Source organism: Oncorhynchus keta, chromosome 29 (genome assembly GCF_023373465.1).
Source record: "Oncorhynchus keta strain PuntledgeMale-10-30-2019 chromosome 29, Oket_V2, whole genome shotgun sequence".
Classification (NCBI taxonomy): Eukaryota; Metazoa; Chordata; class Actinopteri; order Salmoniformes; family Salmonidae; genus Oncorhynchus; species Oncorhynchus keta.
In genome coordinates, this window is record NC_068449.1 from 36,777,783 (window position 1) to 36,791,386 (window position 13,604).

Here is a 13,604-nt window from a genome sequence, read left to right on the forward strand (position 1 = left end):
ACTGAACTCTATCAGAGAAGTAGTTGGTGAACCAGGCGAGGCAATCATTTGAGAAACCAAGGCTGTCGAGTCTGCCGATGGAAATGTGGTGATTGACAGAGTCGAAAGCCTTGGCCAGATCAATGAATACGGCTGCACAGTAATGTTTCTTATCGATGGCGGTTAAGATATCGTTTAGGACTTTGAGCGTAGCTGAGGTGCACCCATGACCAGCTCTGAAATCAGATTGCATAGCAGAGAAGGTATGGTGAGATTCGAAATGGTCGGTAATCTGTTTGTTGACTTGGCTTTCGAAGACCTTAGAAAGGCATGGTAGGATAGATATAGGTCTGTAACAGTTTGGGTAAGGAGTTTCCCCCCCTTTGAAGAGGGGGATGACCGCAGCTGCTTTCCGATCTTTGGGAATCTCAGACGACACGAAAGAGAGGTTGAACAGGCTAGTAATAGGGGTGGCAACAATTTCGGCAGATAATTTTAGAAAGAAAGGGTCCAGATTGTCTAGCCCGGTTGATTTGTAGGGGTCCAGATTTTGCAGCTCTTTCAGAACATCAGCTGAACGGATTTGGGAGAAGGAGAAATGAGGAAGGCTTGGGCGAGTTGCTGTGGGGGGTGCAGTGCTGTTGACCGGGGTAGGAGTAGCCAGGTGGAAAGCATGGCCAGCCGTAGAAAAATGCTTATTGAAATTCTCAATTATGGTGGATTTATCAGTGGTGACAGTGTTTCCTATCTTCAGTGCATCTAACAAGGACTTGTTATGTAAATGACCAAGCTCTTCTTCCACAATAAATAAAATAGGCATTGAGCAAAAAGCATTGATTACAGTTGTATTACTCAGTTAAAACACACTTTAGCAGCTAGTGTTCAATACAAGTTCCACTGAAAAATAAAGTACACCTCACCAGCTCATCAATAACACATGCACTCTGTAAGCCATACGTCTAACGTCTAACGTTGCCTGTATCCAATGAAACAAGTCTGTCAATTATTTAGGCTTTGGTTCCAGCCAGTGTTGCATGTGTCATCCTCATTATGTGAAGGTATCGCCTACATCAAGAGGAAATACATGGATTCAGGTTTGCATACAAAGAATGCATCTACAATACACGTGTAATGCGAGTCATAACGATTTGGTACTGGTCTCCCTTTCAACTGAAAGCTACAGTACCAAAGATTTGTTGTATAATATTGAATGTTACTTTATAAACAGTAGTACAACACTGTCTTATGTTGCTCACAATGCGTTATTATTAGGTGGGTATCATTAAAATACTTTTACCATAGCCTTTTCTATCCTGTTGCTTTACCTAAGCTTATTGTGTGCAGACCAGACTGTGCGCACATTCCGTCTAGCTCTTTGGAAGGGAAACTAATTCTGCCAAGCTCTTCAGAGGATTCTAATGGAGAACAATAACAAACAGGTGGTGTGTGACTGTGTGATACCCACGTTAACATCAACACGCAAGTCCTCGTTGAGAGACTGGGCCTTTAATTACATGATTTAGTACCAGGCCTCGGACTGAGAGCCGAGGAGATTTGAAATGTAGTCTCTTATTGCGTCCCAATTGGCACCTTATTCTCTATATAGTGCACTATGGGATGCCATTTGGAACGGGCCCTCTCTCTCCTGCATGGCCAGTAACAGGGTCACCACACAAGCAGATTACTGACCTACCTGTAACTTATTCTCTAATGTGTGGTTAAGGAGGACACCAGGAGACATTCTGGTCTGCAGGAGTTGACACTGAAGGCTCATGATGCCAGCCAGCTCCTCTGTCGTGGGTTTTGTCCTCTTCATGCTCGTCTTTCTTGCACTTCTCTGAAGAATGTGAATGAAATGATTTCCATCACTGTGTGAATAAACGTTATCCACCACAGAGTCTATATGAACACAGACATAGACAGGGATGATTTAATGGTTTAAATACATAGGTCTGTAGTTTGGTCAGTGGTTAATTGAATGAAACAGAAATATAGATATAGTTATACAGCATGTCAAAGCTTTCATTTCAAATATCGTAATTGGCCCAAAAATGACATTGTAATTTTCATATCGAACGTCTTCACTATGTGTATTACTGTGTTAGAGCAGGAACGAGTAGTACTTACGGTTACGTTACATCAATGAATATGCATGAGGTTGCAACTGAGCCCTCACAAACGACACCTTTCGCAATGCCGTCTAGGGTGACTACAGAATGACTTGATACCAACCATGCAATCTTATCCATGTTAGCCCACGCTGTCCAATGCCCTTTCTTGACTGTGAGACAGACAGGTGATGGCTGGCGATATGTTTGTGCTCCAGTGGCTTTGTAGGTATGCCATCTGATGACTGGGGTGTAATGTGTCATCCTGTCGTCCTGACAGTCTCCTGGGGATTTTAACCTGGCTATTAAAGGCAGAGAGAGAGAAGCAGAAGCATTGTCAATAGGAGTGCATGTTTTCTACCTGGCTTGGAGAGGGATAGAGAGAGACAAGGTCTATTGTCATGTTAATACCTGGTGTTAGTAAGGGTGACATGACTTAACCCTTTACTCATTATCATATTCACAGTGTGGGTTAGGGTTAGGGTTAGGGTTACCAATACACTGGTAACATGAGGGAACATGATGTTCCTTTAACAACTTTGAGGGAAATGAATACAAATCGATTCTACATTTTGCCTCTCGAGCTGCGAAACAATTACCGGTGTTTTTATTTTATTTTACCTTTATTTAACCAGGCAGGTCAGTTAAGAACACATTCTTATTTTCAATGACGGCCTGGGAACAGTGGGTTAACTGCCTGTTCAGGGGCAGAACGACAGATTTGTACCTTGTACAGCTCGGGGGTTTGAACTCGCAACTTTCCGGTTACTAGTCCAACGCTCTAACCACTAGGCTACGCTGCAAAGGTACTGGTAACTTTTATCTGTGGTATTACTAGGCCTGATATGGACCACACGCTAGCTTCCGAAGAGTCTCACCAGTCATCACACTGTCAATATGATAATGAGTAAAGTGATGTCATCTGTACTCGACTGTTGAACTACAGCCTACATTAAATGCACATTATACTGTTACATTATCGCTAGCACAGTCACCACAGAATTTACTGTACCACAACAGCAGATGTCCCTGGCCGAGTCTGAACGGTCTGACCAATAACAACGAAGGAAGGGCAGAACATTGCTCTAGAAGTGAGTTGGCTAGTTTTGCCATAGATGGTAGGGGGGGTTTCACCATGTAGCAAGGGGAATGGCGTCGCTTGGGAAGGCAAGAATGAGATGTATGTTAAGGAAAGTACAATAAGGAGACGTATACTGAATACAGAGGAGGAATTAAGGGAAAAAGACAGTCAGAGGAGGTCGAATAGAGAGAGGGAGGAAGAGGGTGAGCTTGAATGAGTTAAGAATGGCGGGAAAAGGGGAGATGGTTTGTTAAAGAAGAATGGTAGAAATTGTAAGCAGAGTGAGCTGTACAGCGAATCGAAGACAGGAGGAGAAATGGAAGTGAGTGAGGGCGAATTATCGGAGGTGGTTGGTGTGATGAAGTTCTCGGAGCCTGAGGCTTGCACAGAGGGTCAGGATAAAGATGAGTCTGTGACGGTGGATGTGACAATTTTGGAAAAAGTGTGGATTCAGGGTGGGTGGAAACAGAATTGGGTGCTGTGGAATCGGTGAAGGTAAACAGAAGTGGTGATGTGATAATTGTTTGTGTTTCCGCTGGTCAGAGGGAGCAGGTGTTCCGCTTCAAACGAATAGGGAGGGACAAGAGGTGTGAATTGTTTTGCTTTCAAGAAAAGGTTGCCATTGAAAGGAGTGACTACTGGGGTAGCGGTAAATGTGAAAGTTGACCAACTGAAGGGGAAGAATCCCGGTGTTTGTGATAGTCGTCATTTGGTGAGATGACAGGGTGGCGTGAGTGGTGAAACAGAAGAGTCTTTGTCTGTTCTTTTGAGTTTTGATGTTAAGTCTTTTCCCGACAAAGTGATCCTAAGTTATCCCATATGAGCTTTTGTGCCGTATACATTACGTCGTTACAGGTGTCAAGCTTATGGGCATGTGGCAGCAGTGTGTATGAGGGAGGTTCCTAGATGTGAGACGTGTGCAGAATGGCATGAGACAAAGGAATGTGTAGCATTGGGGAAATGTGTTAATTGTAGGTGTGCCCATGGGGCTGGTTATCGTATGCTGAGGCAGTGAAGAAAGTAGAGGAAGATGGGTCAAGGTGGAGGGATCCTGAGAGGAGTGGTGTGACTAGTAGAGCTGTGCCAGTACAGAGGGATAGGGCAACAAGTGATATATGCTTCAGTAAGATTGGATTTTTAGTGTTTATAGCAATGGTTATCAACTGTACTGCAGGGATGAAACGTAAGTTGCAAAAAATGTAGGTTGTGCTGGCAGCTGTAGAGAGGTATTTGGGTGTTTGAGACTTGACATCAGAAGAGTTACAGGGTGTGTTGAGTGGTGGTGTTTCGTCCTTTCAGGCTGTTGGCCTGAGGTCGATAGATTTAAATAGTGGAGTAGTGTGGTGGGTTTTTAAAGAGTGTAGATGGTAGGGTATTTGTTAATTTATTCCTTTGTTTTTATTTATTATTTTATTTATTAAAACCTGCTTGGGCTAGGCGTCCTGCTAGGGGGACAACTTCCAGTGAAACTGGAGGGCACGCAATTCAAATAAATAATCATAAAAATGTTGGATATTAAACATTTAGGTATAAATAAGAGTCTTATATCGGCAGAAAGCTTAAATTCTTGATAATCTAACTAACCGATTTACGGTAGCTATTACAGTGAAAACATGCCATGCGATTGTTTGAGGACGGCGCCCCACATCAAAATATTTTTCCACCGGCACAGGTTTCATACATTCACAAATAACAATTAAATATTCACTTACTTTTTGAAAATCCTCCTCTGATTTGTTATCCAAAGGGTCCCAGCTATAACATGTAGTGTCATTTTGTTAGATAAAATCCTTCTTTATATCCAAACTAAGGTATGTTTAATTGGCGCCATCGATTTGAGTAATCCACTCATTCAACATGCAGAGAAAGGAATCCGAAAATCTACCCCTAAACTTTGTTTCAACAAGTCAAAATACGTTTCTATCTACTCCTCAGATACCCTAAAATGTAATCAAATTATAATATTTCTTACGGAAAGAAGTATGTTCAATAGGAAACCGATTTTAGCAGGTGCGTCCTGTCTTCGTGGCGCGCAAACACAAATTTCCAAGACTGTCCCTGTCCTAAAACTGATATATCTCATTTGTTTTTGAAGTTACACGTCTGAAACCTTGAACATAGACTGCTGACATCCGGTGGAAGCCATAGGAATCCAGGGAGCTAATTATCAATATGACCTTTTACTTCCCTTTCTAAGAGGGTGGTCTCTCTCAAAAAATAACATCTGGTTGGTTTTTCTTTGGATTTTCTCCTACCATATCTATTGTGTTATATTCTCCCAAATGATTTTAACATTTCTACAAAATGCAAAGTGTTTTATTTCCAAAGGTACCAATTATATGCATATCCTGGCTTCAGGGCATGATCAACAGGCAGTTTACTTTGGCACGTCATTCAGGCAGAAATGGAGAAAAAGGGGGCCTAGCCCTAAGAGCAAAGTATACGGGAGTTCTACTCCAGTCTAATAGGTGGCGGTAATGCAACATTTATTAGATGTCAACCACCGTTAAACCTCCTCGAAAATGAAAATGAAAAAGAAGACGTCCCTTGCCTCGGACACGCGCACATTCCCACAAGTTGTTGTGACGCTTTCACTCCTCGTGCACGTGCGTTTCCTTTCCTGTCTTTCATCACTTTGCGGCGACAACATGGAGCCAGAAAACTAAGTCTCTTAAAAATATACCAAGATAGACAACTAAACTGTTAATGCATAATTTGCCTAACTGATCAAGTTCACCTTTCAAGCTTACAGGTGAGTGTATTACCAGATATTAGGTACAGTAGCTGAGCTTGCTCAACCAGCTAGTTAGCAAGAAGCTACCTAGCTCTGTTCCAGGGCGTTACGTGCGGCTTGAGCTTTCTTCAACACGCTGCATATAATCCGTTTTTGATAAATGACTTGTCTTCAATATACTCTCGTTACTCGCCAAAGTAAAGCTGTAATTTATCCGAAACATGAACTACTTTGTTTACAGCAAAATTAGCTCTGGTCCATGTGCATGCGTCGTAGTGCAGATCAAACGCATGCGCATAGACCAGAGCTAGAAGCTACCGACCTAGCAATATTGAAGTGAAATGAGCTAGTTTACCAACACTAGTATGTAGTTAACTAGCTATATTATACAATATTTCCCTATATTTGATAAATATCTGCTAACTACTAGCTATTATGTGGGCTAGCGGACGTTACGTTTACCTAACCAGCCTGCTAGCTAGCTAACGTTAGGCCAGCTAGCAACATTTTACAGAGCTAACTAGGTCGCTAGCTAGAAGCTGCTAGTGCTACAACACTTAATTAAAATAACGCTAGCTAACTAAACTATATAATGATCAAGCTCTGATTTATATATAATTTCAAGGTATCCCCAAGGCCAGAATGACTGAGGAACCTTTACCTAAAAAGGTGAGTTCAAGAAGTAACGTTGCCCAGGCTACATTCATCTTTCTCAAGCTGGCTTTTGCCTCAAGTGACTACCTGGTCAAGACCAGAGTCAAAAGTCTCAGTATTAATACTGATCTATTATCCCATTTGCCTATCAAGGTTCGCCTCAGTGAAGGTGATCTGAAGACTTTGACCAGAGAGGAGCTCTGTGAAAGGTATTGCTATAAATTAGCTAACTTTGCTTGTGTGCAAGTCTGCAAGGTTACTTTTCTTCATATGCACCTTTTATGAATAGTTTAATATTATTTCAGGTGGAAGCAGGAGGATGCTTATGTGCAGATACTTGAGACAAAATACTCTGAATTGAATTGTAAGTAATGCTGGAATCTTAAATGTTAACATGCATTAATGCCCATTGAACAAATAGTCTCTTCAAAGGTCTGCAAAAGCAACTGAAATGTATCCTGTTTTGACTCCGCAGCAAATGATGTGATGGGCCTGAGGGAGTCTGAGGAGAAACTGAAGCAGCAGCAACAAGAGGCTGCCAGGAGAGAGAACATCCTTGTTATGAGGTTGGCCACAAAGGAGCAGGAGATGCAAGAATGCACAGTGAGTATGGTCATGTGGTGTTCTGTGTCTGAAGTCCATTGGTTTGAGTTTTCCAAACCCTGTGTGAAAATGTGAAAATTGTCACAAATCAAGACACAACAGTTGGTAAGTAACATATGTCAGGGACATATTGTAATGGGGAAACTTGATTTACTGTACCTACTGTTGCTCTTTTTTGGGACCTGAGTGCTCTGGTTACACATGGTTGACAAATGTATTATTTTCACCTCTTTTCAGACCCAGATCCAGTACCTGAAGCAAGCCCAGCAACCCAATGTGGCCCAGCTGAGATCTACCATGGTGGACCCTGCGGTCTACTTGTTTTTCCTTAAGATGAAGAGCGAACTGGAAGAGAACAAAGACAAATTGGAGCAAGCCCAAAATGAACTAAGTGCCTGGAAATTTACACCTGATAGGTAAACCAAACCAAAATAACCCTCGATCCTCCAGCCAAAGACTGTGCCAGCCAGACAACTGACTCTCTTCTGCAAGAATGCAAAATGGAGGGAAAGGAAGGCAGGAAAATGCAATACGCTCAAACATGACTGTGCCTTTTTTAAAAGGAAAGAGAGACAGATCAGATCAGCCCCACTACTCCTCCTGCATATGTCATAAACTCTTTGTCAGGTGAACTGGTTTCAGCTCTGAGTGACCCTGTTAAGGGGCTTGAAGGAATCGGGACTGCTCAGAAGAGATGGTCACTGACACTCAACCTCCAAACCCTCTCCCGCTAGGAACATTGCTATATGTTTGGTTTGATCTGAACATTTCAGTGTGAATGGCTTAGGCCAAGATCACACAACTTGTCTCCTTACTTACTACATGCTTTCTCCAATAAATGTTAACTTAAACTAACGTTACCCCATTCCACATAGAGTATAGATATTGATTTAAATTAAAGAGTTGAAAATGGAGGAACTTGCACAAGGCCCAGTCCAGAGACTGTTAAACACTAAAGACATTTGTTATAGTGTTCCTGGGCTTGCTTCAAGGAGTCATCTTGAACACCTTTTTCAGTAATATGAACGATACCCAGGTATGACTGTTTCATTTTATTAATCGCTCAATAATCCAGACCTTTTCTGTTCAGTTGAATTGTGCAATGTTTTGACAGCACTGTTAAAAGCAGGCCTGTATTACCAAGGTCTAGTTCAGATGTATGTGTTTAAATGATTTCACTGAAATGTTGAACTTTTTGGGGGCAATTAACTAGTTCATGTAGCAGTGTAAGCATTTGGTAAGTCAAATGGGCAAAATGTATATTGTATTATATGATATAGGATCAAATTGCCTTGAATCTTGGTCGCCATCACGCTAATGCCGATAGTACTTGTTTGCTGTATGAGTTGGTATCTTAAATAACCCACAATTATATATTTCAGGGACTTAGCATTAGGGCTGCTGGGACTGTCTTTTGTTGTCATGTATAGTTGTATGTATAGTCCATCATGTTGACATTAACCCCTGTTTCCTCTGCAGCCAGACCGGAAAGAAGTTGATGGCTAAGTGCAGGATGTTGATCCAGGAGAACCAGGAGCTGGGCAGACAGATCTCTCAGGGTCGTATTGCCCAGCTGGAGGCAGAGCTGGCCCTGCAGAAGAAGTACAGCGAGGAGCTCAAGAGCAGCCAGGATGGTGAGTACTGTAGTCTCTCTATATCCTTAGCTATTTCACTATTTCTGTGTGGTACACAGGGCTCTAAATTAAAATTAATCATCGGTAGCACTGGTGCTCCTGTCTTTGAGTTAGGAGCACCACCACAGCAAATTTTAGGGGCACAAGAAAAATCAGTTTTAGTAGATTGAGATATAGCCTTTATGAATCCTTACTTTTAAAGCACTTTTCCTTTCTTTCTGTTCCACCAACTGTTTGCAAATACTGGTAAAGTTACCAGGTTGTTAGTTGGGCTGTGCAAAAAGAAATGTGATTTTCAACCAAATGTTGTGTTTTGGCTTTCGATATAGAGCAAAACACCTGGGTGAACTGTTGGAATCATAGAAATAGAATGATCTGTTCTAATTCTGTGGTTGGTGTTTGGAATTACAACAAATAAAAAAAATAAAAAGCCAGAGGAGTTAAAACCTGTCTGGGAACGGAACCCTTTGCCAACAGCCAATGAAGTTGCAGGGCGCCAAATTCAATCAACAGAAATCAAATTTCTCAAACATACAAGTATTAGGCACCATTTTAAAGATACAATTCTCGTTGATCCAGCCACAGTGTCTGATTTCAAAAAGACTTTACAGCGAAAGCACCACAGGCGATTATGTTAGGTCACCACCAAGTCACAGAAATACACAGCCATTTTTCCAGCCAAAGAGAGTTGTCACAAGCAGAAATATAGATAAAATTCATCACTAATCTTTGATGATCTTCATCAGATGACACTCATAGGACTTTGATGTTACACAATACATATATGTTTTGTTCGATAAAGTGAATATTTATATCCAAAAATCAAATTTTAGATTGGCGTGTTATGTTCAGTAGTTCCAAAACATGCAGGGATTTTGCAGAGAGCCACATCAATTCACAGAAATACTCATAATAAACATTGATAATAGATACAACTATTATACATGGAACTTTAGATAAACTTCTCCTTAATGCAACCGCTGTGTCAGATTTTAAAAAAACTTTACGGAAAAAGCATAATCTTAGTACGGAGCTCAGACGACAAATCAAGCCAAACAGATATCCACCATGTTGGAGTCAACATTAGTCAGAAATGGCATTATAAATATTCACTTACTACCTATGATGATCTTCATCAGAATGCACTCCCAGGAATCCCAGTTCCACAAGAAATGTTTGGTTTGTTCGACAAAGTTCATAATTTATGTCCAATTACCTCCTTTTGTTAGTGCGGTTGGTAAACAAATCAGTACGCGCGTGCAAGTCCAGTGGAAAGGTCGGACGAAAATTCCAAAAAGTTATATTACTGGTCGTAGAAACATATCAAACGATGTACAGAATCAAACGATGTATAGAATCAATCTTTAGGATGTTTCTATCATAAATCTTCAATGTCCCAACCTGAGAATTACATTGTCTGTAGAAAAGCAAGGTAACTTTCTCATGACTGTGTGTCACGAGCTCGTGGCTGCTGGCAGACAGACCTCTGACTCATTCGCCTCTCATTCAGCCCCCCTTCGTAGTAGAAGCATCAAACAACGTTCTAAAGACGGCTGACATCTAGTGGAAGCCTTAGGAAGTGCAACATAACCAATATCCCACTGTATCTTCAATGGGGGCTGAGTTGAAAAACGGCCAACCTCCGATTTCCCACTTCCTTGTTGGATTTTTTTCTCAGGTTTTTGCCTGTCATATGAATTCTGTTATACTCACAGACATCATTCAAACAGTTTTAGAAACTGCCCAGAGTGTTTTCTATCCAATACTACTAATAATATGCATATATTAGTATCTGGGACTGAGTAGGAGGCAGTTTACTCTGGGCACGCTTTTCATCCAAAAGTGAAAATGCTGCCCCCTAGCCAAAACAGGTTAAGACGGTGTAGGAACCAAATTGTTTGTCAGTGTTTCGCAGGGGATCACATTTGAGTAGATGTTGCATTTAGAGTAGCCTATCTGATTCAGAACATGCCGTTGAACAAACAACAAGCTGAACTATACCACCACTGGTAGCAGCCTGCATTAGAGTTAATGTTTTCTTTGCCCTAGCTAGTGCATTTAGCTAAATGGCATTTAGTTAGCCAGTGGGCAATTATCACAGGGCTCTAACTTTTTACACACAATTTTTATCAGTTGATTGCATCAGCACATGATTGGGTCGCACCAATTCTTCACCACTGCGCGTGATATTGACCTGCATTCCATCCAGAACCAGGCTAATAATGACTAGCCATCTTTTAAATTAGCATGCCCTTGCAGGGCTTGCCATTCAGGTTAATTTGCAAGTGGCACACCTGCAATGAAAAGAGTACTCTTCTGGGAAAGCAGATAATGCATGTATCATTTACATTTTATCTTTAATTTGTTGGCTGGGCAAGTAGCCTACAGCCTATAATGACCTACCCCCAATACACAAATAATTACATTTGAACATGACTATCATATTTACATTAATTGTTTGGAATGAAAAAAAAATATCTTTGCACAATCTCAAAGGGTGTTTTTGTTAACGGTTTTACACCGTCACTATACAGAAATCCGTTTGATCTTTTGGTAAATTCCGTTCTCCTGGATGTATTTTTCCAGGTTTGAGTTTTCACTCACAAAAGCCCTTGTTAATTAGAACCTTTTTTTTTGGTAGTTTTTCTAACTCCACAACAATGCTTAAACCATATCAGGAGACCACTTTTGAGGTCTGGTGACAATGAAGTGAAAATAAAACATTTGCAGGGTGTAGTTGTCCGTTAATTCAATTGTGTGCCTAGCAAGAGACCATTGTTTGGCTAGCAGTGTTTTTGTACTATACAAGGCCATATGTGATGGCAGAGTTTTCAAAACAAATGCCCTGTGATTGATCCATATCATCATGATTTCGTTCTGCCAGGTAGGCCTACTTTGCAGTCAACATTTAGATTACCATCGTTTTCGGCACATGCCAGCATCTTTATACTAACCTGCGAATAAAAAAGAATGAACTAACTCACAAAATAATAATAAAATAAAGAACCTGATGATTCCTATTTAGCAGCAATGTGAAAAGCAGCATTATTCTTGTTTTGGAAGAATATGTTGAGTGCATGAATTGACAACATGCTGAGAAAACAAACAGTACTGAGGAACTGTGTGCTGCCTGCTTTCGAGGCAGAGGGTGGGGCTTGGTGTGTGTGTGTGTGGCCTGGGAACTGGGAGCAAGCAGCCGTGGGAGGCAGCCTGTCTTGTTTGAACAGTGTAGAGAAGAGTGTTGTGGTAAATTATTGTTACGCATTGAATAAAAAAAAAATAGGATTTACGTTTAGTCGCACTGTTTTTCACAAAATATAAGTCCAGGTTGCACTTTAGAGCCCCGGTGGTACATATTTGATTAATATGTTATTCAGTACATTATACAACTGCCTTGATATGTTGTGGCGCTGTCAGTCTTCCATGCTAATATAATTTAGCCACTTTGGATAAAAGAGTTTGCTGTCAGTGAATGCATACCTTTTTGATATGGGTAATTGGGTATGTGTGCACTGCTGTAATATTGATGTCTGTCTCTCTGGTCTTCACACAGAGTTGAACGACTTCATCATCCAGCTGGATGAAGAGGTGGAGGGCATGCAGAGCACCATCCTAGTCCTCCAGCAGCAGCTCCGGGAGACCCGCCATCAGCTAACCCTGAGAGAGAGCTCTGTTCCTGGGTCGGCCCCCCTGGACCACCACCCAGAGTCAGAGGCTGGCTTTAGCAAAGACTGCGAGGCAGGATTGGTCAAGGCCAACGGACCAGGCAACACCAGCCCCTTTGATAGGACAGAAACAGCTCCCGGCCCCTCCCCTTTCACAGAGGCAGAGACAGGCATCAATACGGAGCAGGATCAGGAGTCCCTACCGTCTCCATCTCCCTCCACCACAGGCACAGACTCCAAGCTCTGTAGCCACTTTAGGACCATAACGAACCAGCTTAGCGAGGGCTATGAGACTGTAGACTCCCCCACAGGTAGTGATACCTCCGTCACACAACACTTTATAGAGACAAACTCAAACCAGGACCCTCAGGAGGACAGGATAGTGGCACAGACTAGTTCTAGCAAAGGCGGCAGGACTGTGGGCTCATGCTCTACCCAGAATGGGTTGAATGTTACAGGGTAGGGTCTCAGATATTAATGGCTGGTTTCCCGGACACAGAGTAAGGCTATTTGTGGATTAAACTCTCAATGGATAGAAATCATGCCTCAGAATACTGGTGTAGGTTACTGATGAAATGTTATGTATGCCCCATCTAGAGAAAAGGTTCACCAGTACTTGTTGAATGTGATAGACATTCATCCAGATTTCTTTTATTAGTACATCGTCTGTTTGTGCACGTATGATGTGTTATGATAACAAGGCGAAGTCAGACTTGTACTTGTTTTAAGTGTAACAAGTTGTCATGTGCTGAATACTTTCGTTTTTAACTTGATTATGATTTCCCGTTTATTGTGAAAAACAAATGTTTACAAAAATATGACATCCTGAATTTGTAGATGTTCGTTCCAGACTGAAGTACAATAAAGATTGTTTTTAATGTAATGAGCATCTCACTTTGTATGAATAATCAGTTGCAGATTGTCATTAGTTGAAGTGTCCAGATGGACTAAGATAAATTGATAATTCAATAGTTTTATTCCTTTCCCTATGTCCTTTCCTCCATGACTGATCATGCAGAACATGAGAAGAAATTTTATCCAGTCCCTTCATCAGAGACTAAGAAAGGAAAACAATGCAGAGTATTGAGAAATCCCCCTAGATGGAAGGAGGCTTAAAGCTAAGCTACTCTCCTAGAGGCTCAAATG

General features: G+C 41.5%; 1 protein-coding gene across 1 annotated transcript; it reads left to right on the plus strand.

The window, feature by feature from the left end:
- The first annotated feature begins 5,733 nt into the window (after positions 1-5,733).
- Positions 5,734-13,341, plus strand: LOC118362857 (pre-mRNA-splicing regulator WTAP-like). Its single transcript, XM_035743533.2, has 8 exons — positions 5,734-5,920; positions 6,528-6,571; positions 6,710-6,765; positions 6,862-6,920; positions 7,032-7,159; positions 7,397-7,575; positions 8,639-8,793; positions 12,347-13,341. Exons 2-8 carry the CDS (start codon positions 6,545-6,547, stop codon positions 12,919-12,921), a joined length of 1,179 nt encoding a protein of 392 aa, XP_035599426.1. The 5' UTR covers positions 5,734-5,920; positions 6,528-6,544; the 3' UTR covers positions 12,922-13,341.
- Positions 13,342-13,604: the final 263 nt, after the last annotated feature.

Excerpts from the sequence above, each read along its gene's own strand:
- LOC118362857 (XM_035743533.2), top strand. The coding sequence starts at position 6,545 with ATGACTGAGGAACCTTTACCTAAAAAG. Across the intron at positions 6,572-6,709 it reads AGGAACCTTTACCTAAAAAG|GTTCGCCTCAGTGAAGGTGA; the intron begins GTGAGTTCAAGA and ends TTGCCTATCAAG. Across the intron at positions 6,921-7,031 it reads AAAATACTCTGAATTGAATT|CAAATGATGTGATGGGCCTG; the intron begins GTAAGTAATGCT and ends TTGACTCCGCAG.